The sequence below is a fragment of the Nanorana parkeri genome, unplaced genomic scaffold (genome assembly GCF_000935625.1).
Source record: "Nanorana parkeri isolate BGI_ZX_2015 unplaced genomic scaffold, ASM93562v1 scaffold2761, whole genome shotgun sequence".
In the NCBI taxonomy this organism is placed as follows: domain Eukaryota; kingdom Metazoa; phylum Chordata; class Amphibia; order Anura; family Dicroglossidae; genus Nanorana; species Nanorana parkeri.
Genome location: NW_017309029.1, coordinates 102,100 through 109,087, shown reverse-complemented (window position 1 = coordinate 109,087; position 6,988 = coordinate 102,100). Strand labels below are relative to the sequence as shown.

Genomic DNA, 6,988 nt, shown 5'->3' with positions numbered 1-6,988 from the left:
GGAGGAGGGGAGAGGTCGGCGTGTACTGATGTCTGTATATTTCCTCTGTAGAGTTGTCACTGTAACTCCCCCCGGAAGATGTCCGTAGTGAAGATGGATCCGAGCTGCACATTTGCTTTCTACGCCAGAAATCGCGCCGACTTCGGAGCTCTGTGTGACCATCTGTTACAGGTGCGCGGCGTGTAATCTATACCGGGGGAGGGGCTGGAGGGGGGCGGGTCCTAGGATACACTGTGCCCACTCAGCTCGTCTTTCCCTCTCTTCCATAGGGCCCAGCCGGGGAATCCTCTCTCTTCCATAGGGCCCAGCCGGGGAATCCCCTCTCTTCCATGGGGCCCGGCCGGGGGAATTCTCTCTCTTCCATAGGGCCCAGCCGGGGAATTCTCTCTCTTCCATAGGGCCCAGCCGGGGAATTCTCTCTCTTTCATAGGGCCCAGCCGGGGGAATCCTCTCTTCCATAGGGCCCAGCCGGGGGAATTCTCTATGGAAGATAGAGAATTCCCCCCGGCAGGGCCCTATGGAAGAGAGAGAGAATTCCCCCCGGCAGGGCCCTATGGAAGAGAGAGAGAATTCCCCCCGGCAGGGCCCTATGGAAGAGAGAGAGAATTCCCCCCGGCAGGGCCCTATGGAAGAGAGAGAGAATTCCCCCCGGCAGGGCCCTATGGAAGAGAGAGAGAATTCCCCCCGGCAGGGCCCTATGGAAGAGAGAGAGAATTCCCCCCGGCAGGGCCCTATGGAAGAGAGAGAGAATTCCCCCCGGCAGGGCCCTATGGAAGAGAGAGAGAATTCCCCCCGGCAGGGCCCTATGGAAGAGAGAGAGAATTCCCCCCGGCAGGGCCCTATGGAAGAGAGAGAGAATTCCCCCCGGCAGGGCCCTATGGAAGAGAGAGAGAATTCCCCCCGGCAGGGCCCTATGGAAGAGAGAGAGAATTCCCCCCGGCAGGGCCCTATGGAAGAGAGAGAGAATTCCCCCCGGCAGGGCCCTATGGAAGAGAGAGAGAATTCCCCCCGGCAGGGCCCTATGGAAGAGAGAGAGAATTCCCCCCGGCAGGGCCCTATGGAAGAGAGAGAGAATTCCCCCCGGCAGGGCCCTATGGAAGAGAGAGAGAATTCCCCCCGGCAGGGCCCTATGGAAGAGAGAGAGAATTCCCCCCGGCAGGGCCCTATGGAAGAGAGAGAGAATTCCCCCCGGCAGGGCCCTATGGAAGAGAGAGAGAATTCCCCCCGGCAGGGCCCTATGGAAGAGAGAGAGAATTCCCCCCGGCAGGGCCCTATGGAAGAGAGAGAGAATTCCCCCCGGCAGGGCCCTATGGAAGAGAGAGAGAATTCCCCCCGGCAGGGCCCTATGGAAGAGAGAGAGAATTCCCCCGGCCGGGCCCCATGGAAGATAGGGCCCAGCCGGGGAATTCTCTCTCTTCCATGGGGCCCGGCCGGGGGGAATTCTCTCTCTTCCATGGGGCCCGGCCGGGGGGAATTCTCTATCTTCCATAGGGCCCAGCCGGGGGAATTCTCTCCAGCTCTCTTGATCTGGTTTGGACTGATGAGCCTAATTTACATATTGGCATTTAAACCAGAGCTAAACTTCATGTAAGTTTTGGGGCCCCTGCATGCACACCAATGGCCGTCACTGTACCCTGAGCTCTGCATATGTGGCTCCATGTAGGGTTAGTAAAAAATGATTCTCTCCTGCCATGAAAAGTTACTGATCGGCACATTTTTCTGCCCGCTAGGTACTAAGTTCTCCATCAGCAGAAGAGAAGTACCCCGTCTTCAGTATCTCTGAAGGCAAGGCTCAGGAATTGCACGCCTCCGAGGGACTGGCCCTCTCCTCTTTCGCCCTAAGTCGCCGCAAGAGGGGAGTAATGACTAAGAGACCCAGCTCAGATGAGTTTGAGTTCTTATAGTCCACCAGGAAAGGTGCCTTCCCCCCCCCCCCCCCCCCCACTTATATAGTGCAACACTGGAGAGCGATCCAACCAATGGCATGAAGACCAGAGGACAGCAAGTAGAGGAGCAATCCGTTTTACGTTCAGTACATCTGTCCGAATATTGCTGTTAGATGGATCTCTTAACTTGTCTCTTTCTGTTCTGATACACTATGGTACTCCATGCTGTTCTATGGAGGGTACTACCAAGTTCTACAAACCCGAGCTCCTTAGGTGGGCCAGAGCTCAAGGGCCAGATGAAGTCCTCTACTGTGTTCTACAACTCTCAGCTCCTTCGATGGCCTAAAGGTCATGGACCAGATGAAGTCCTCTACTGTGTTCTACAACCCTCCGCTCCTTCTATGGCCTAAAGGTCAAGGACCAGATGAAGTCCTCTACTGTGTTCTACAACCCTAAGCTCCTTCGGTGGCCTAGAACTCAAGTGCCAGATGAAGTCCTCTACTGTGTTCTACAACTCTCAGCTCCTTCGGTGGCCTAGAGCTCAAGGACCAGATGAAGTCTACTGTGTTCTACAACCCTCAGCTCCTTCGGTGGCCTAAAGGTCAAGGACCAGATGAAGTCCTCTACTGTGTACTACAACCCTCAGTTCCCTTGGTGACCTAGACCTCAAAGTCAACCCTCAGCTCCTTCAGTGGCCTAGAGCTCAAGGGTTACCCTGTTCCTCAACACTCAGTCCCTTTGGTGGCCTAGACCTCAAGGTTAACCCTGTTCTACAAGCCTCAACTCCTTAGGCTGGCCAGAGGTCAAGGGTCAGAATGCGCCTGCAACCACTCCAACACTGCTTTGATTTTCATACAGGGCTTTTTTTTAGGAATGCATGGTATTGGACCTTCTGCTTGCCCTGATGGGACAACGTGGACACCAGCCTGTCCCTTCAGGTATCTTGGCCCTCACCATCGGTTTTGTTGTAATGGATTGTCCCGATCGTCTGGAGAACTTTTTTCTTTTCCACAGATCTCCACTTTTTGGAGCGGAGGGCTGTACACCCATAACGGAGAACCTCTTTCCAGGTTTCTTTTGCACCCAAAGCCCATAGGCGCAGCTACGACATGAGTGTGTACACTGTGACATTCAGCCTTCCGTGTAGAAAGTTTGATCTTGGCAGCTATGTATTTTAATGGCATCTCCCCTCCCCCCGTCGTCCTTTTAATTGCATTGAGTGTGTGTGTTGGGTAAAACTGCTGAGGATTCCTCCACCCCCCCCTTCCCAGTTTTTAAAGTAGAACTCTAATCCACAAACCCAGAAGTTTCATGGCAGGGTTCCGGAAAGGTAAAGCCACTCCGTACCGCTTTCCTTACATGCTGAATGTTTTGTATTTTTTAACATTGAACTTTATCCAGGCTGGTTTCTTACAGGGTAGAGTAGGGAAGGGTAAGATGATTTGTCAGGTTTTTATTCTATGCAAGTCCATAGGGGTGGGAAAGCTGGCTGCTTCATGTGGTTTCAAATGCTGGCACCGTTATTCAGCCCCCTACGTGGGACCTCTTCCACTGACGCGTTTCACATGCACGACTGGGTTTAATAAGCCCAGCCTGGTGGGTGAAATGCGTTATAGGGGGGTGGTCCTAGACGGGACTCTTGGTCTAACGTTGCCATGGTTAAAATCCATGCAGCGTGCAGACAGCTTCTTTTTACTATGGACTTGCGTAGCTTGTAAGGCTTAGGACCAGCCCCTACTGGTGCTTAGCCTATGGTTCTTTAGGACAGTGACCCGATATTAGGGCTCGGTAGCACCACATCCCACTTTCTTGTCCAGGTTTTTATGCCGTTTGTTTACTGTGTGGGGAAATTTCCCCCTCACTTCCTGTCCTGGTGACCACAAGGCCAATGTTGCAGAACTGAATTTCCCATTCGCCTTATCTGCTGTTGTGGAGAATCCCCCGAGGAACCAGTGAAGACCCCCGAGATGTGACATCGTACTCGCCAGACTCAAAGATCTTTACTACGGAAGCAATCCTTGCCCACCGAGAAAGATTGCTCACGCGTTCCAAACTCATATACAACCACGTCCAATCATAACAAAGTGTCTCTATCTGTGTCTCTCTCTGTGTCTCTCTCTGTGTCTCTCTCTGTGTGTGTGTGTGTGTGTGTGTGTCTGTGTGTGTGCGTCTGTGTGTGTGTGTCTCCGTGTCTCTCTCTCTCTGTCTCCGTGTGTGTCTCCGTGTGTGTGTGTCTGTGTGTGTGTGTGTCTGTGTGTGTGTGTCTGTGTGTGTGTGTCTCCGTGTCTCTCTCTCTCTCTGTGTGTGTGTGTCTGTGTGTGTGCGTCTGTGTGTGTGTGTGTCTCCGTGTCTCTCTCTCTGTGTGTGTGTGTGTGTGTCTCCGTGTGTCTCCGTGTGTGTGTGTGTGTGTCTGTGTGTGTGTGTCTCCGTGTCTCTCTCTCTCTGTGTGTGTGTGTCACCGTGTGTGTCTCTCCGTGTCTGTGTGTCACCGTGTGTGTGTCTCTCCGTGTGTGTCTCTCCGTGTGTGTGTCTCTCCGTGTGTGTCTCTCCGTGTGTGTCTCTGTGTGTGTGTGTCTCTGTGTGTCTGTGTGTCTCTCTCTCTCTGTGTGTGTGTCTCTGTGTCTCTCTCTGTGTGTGTCTCTCTCTCTCTGTGTGTCTCTCTCTCTCTCTCTCTCTCTCTGTGTGTGTCTCTCTCTCTGTGTGTGTGTGTGTGTGTCTCTCTCTCTGTGTGTCTCTCTCCTCTCTCTCTCTGTGTGTGTGTCTCTCTGTGTGTCTCTCTCTCTCTCTCTCTCTCTGTGTGTGTGTCTCTCCGTGTCTGTGTCTCTCTCTGTCTGTGTGTGTCTCTGTGTGTCTCTCTGTGTGTGTGTCGTCTCTCTCTGTCTCTCTCTCTGTGTGTGTCTGTGTGTCTCTCTCTGTGTGTGTGTCTGTCTCTCTCTGTGTGTGTGTCTGTGTCTCTCTCTCTCTGTGTGTGTGTGTCTCTCTCTCTCTCTGTGTGTGTGTCTGTGTGTCTCTCTCTCTCTGTGTGTGTGTCTGTGTGTCTCTCTCTGTGTGTGTGTGTCTCTCTCTCTCTGTGTGTGTGTGTGTGTGTGTCTCTCTCTCTCTCTCTCTGTGTGTGTGTCTCTCTCTCTCTGTGTGTGTGTCTCTCTCTCTCTCTGTGTGTGTGTGTCTCTCTCTCTCTCTGTGTGTGTCTCTCTCTCTGTCTGTGTGTGTCTCTCTCTGTGTGTGTGTGTCTCTCTCTGTGTGTGTGTGTCTGACGTTCAGCTCACACCATTGCCCCGGTGTCACCAGCACTGGAAGTCTCTGATCAGTTAAGCATTGTCTCTGTATTCCGAATTCTTATATAGTTTTCCACAATTGAATTGATTCATCTGAGTGATCGATGTCTATGTTACCATTAGAATGTTATCCCGGTAGAGTTTGGGGGTAACGTAGACACCCCACAAGCTGGTGCACGCAGTCAGGTGCTTGGAAACCACCATGGGATGGCGGCTAGATACCATTTTGCATGTTTTTGTTCTTGTAGTTGTGATTCTAAAGAGAGTTCATGGGTTGTATTCTGGCGTCAGGGCCGTGTCACCCAACACCTGCTATGTGATGAATGATTTAGGGAATTTCTGCTTCCATCAGAGACAATCTTTGGCCAAATAACCCCTCTGTAGCGGACACTTATGCGGTGGAGTTGGTGCCTTCGGGTTTGCCCACCAGGGAGGTGCCCTGAGGAGGGGTTAGTGATCAGCTCTCATGTTTTGGGTGGTGGTGGTGGTGGTGGCCTCTCCCTATCTATCGTTACGATTAGGGATGCACCGGTGCCGAGTATTTGGGCGAGTACTCGTACTTGCTCAAATGCTCCGATACCGGAACTTCCGGTATCGGGAAGCCGGGCAGTGAGTCATTACACATTGCCCGGGTTTCTGATTGGCCAGGAAGCCGGCTCCATGCTCTCTCGTCACACTTGGTGACGAGGGAGCATGGAGCCAGCTTCTCGGCCAATCTGGAAGCCGAGCAGCGTGTAAGGACTCGCCCCCTAGCTTCCTGGCCAATTAGGAAGCCGGACTGCAAGTCATTACCCGCCCCACCGAGCTTCCTGATTGGCCAGAAATCTGCCTTCATGCTCCCTTGTCACCTGGTGAGGAGGAAGCATGGAGATGGCTGATCGGGAAGCTGGGTGGTGAGTCATTATACGCTGCCTGGCTTCCTTTTTAATGGGACGTCCGGTATCGGTATTTGGTATCGGCAAAATAATATCGGTACTCGATAACGAGAAACCAGTATCGGTGCATGCCTAGTTAAGACCATAATTCTTAGTAATGGGCTAGTAGCATAGCCAGCCACCACTTACCTCCTCAGCACGCTCTGCTTCTCTAGGAGCCCAGGGCAACCTTCAACTTTCTAAAGAACCGGAAGAAAATTTGGCGTCACTTTGTTACAATTCACACAGATGTAAATCTATGATCCGGACAAGCACAGAGTCCCCGCCCTGGACCTCCTTCCTGTGTAGTGTTCAGCAAGGTTGGGAGGAGCCCATCAGAGGGCTAGGTACCCGGTGTTGGCTCTATGTTTGTCCGGATCAGTCTAGTTCTATCCACTCTGAATGGAGAGCGGCCAGCTTTTTCTTCCTAGGATTGAGGCTGAGCATAGGAGGAGCTTTGGGCTACTGGCACCCAGATTACACCCATCATGGACACGTGAATGGTGAACATACCTCCTTCATTGATATACCAAAGAACATGTTGAACATGTTTGCTGCCCATCCTTTTTGGATGGGCAGCAAAATGTCACCTAGCATTGACTCCCATCCATTTCCCTATAGCGGATGCATTGGAGCCAGCCGGAGACAACATTCCACCGGAGGCTGATTCAATTCTGCAAACCTTCAGCACTCATTTCCATCTATTGGCTTAGAGCGGGGGGTGGGCAAACTTCGGCCCGCTAGCTGTTGTGGAACTACAAATCCCACGAGGCATTGCAAGATTCTCGTGAAAAGTTGAAAGAGTTTTACCCCATATATTGCGCTCGTCAGAGGTGGGGTAAGTGGTGGTACTTGGTGGGTACCCCGTTTGTGACTAGAGCGTGAGGAAAACATTTTTATGGAAAGATTTAAG

At 52.3% G+C, this 6,988-nt stretch overlaps 1 protein-coding gene across 1 annotated transcript; it reads left to right on the top strand.

Moving 5' to 3' along the window:
* Positions 1-55: 55 nt before the first annotated feature.
* On the top strand, positions 56-2,201 carry LOC108802273 (cysteine protease ATG4D-like). The gene is made up of 2 exons (XM_018574142.1): positions 56-171; positions 1,731-2,201. The coding sequence occupies exons 1-2, from the start codon at positions 79-81 to the stop codon at positions 1,902-1,904; spliced, it is 267 nt and encodes an 88-aa protein (XP_018429644.1). The 5' UTR covers positions 56-78; the 3' UTR covers positions 1,905-2,201.
* The last annotated feature ends 4,787 nt before the right edge of the window (positions 2,202-6,988 follow it).

Coding starts and splice junctions, on each gene's coding strand:
- LOC108802273 (XM_018574142.1), top strand. CDS start 79: ATGTCCGTAGTGAAGATGGATCCGAGCTGCACATTTGCTTTCTACGCC. Junction 172..1,730: donor TGTGTGACCATCTGTTACAG/GTGCGCGGCGTG, acceptor TCTGCCCGCTAG/GTACTAAGTTCTCCATCAGC.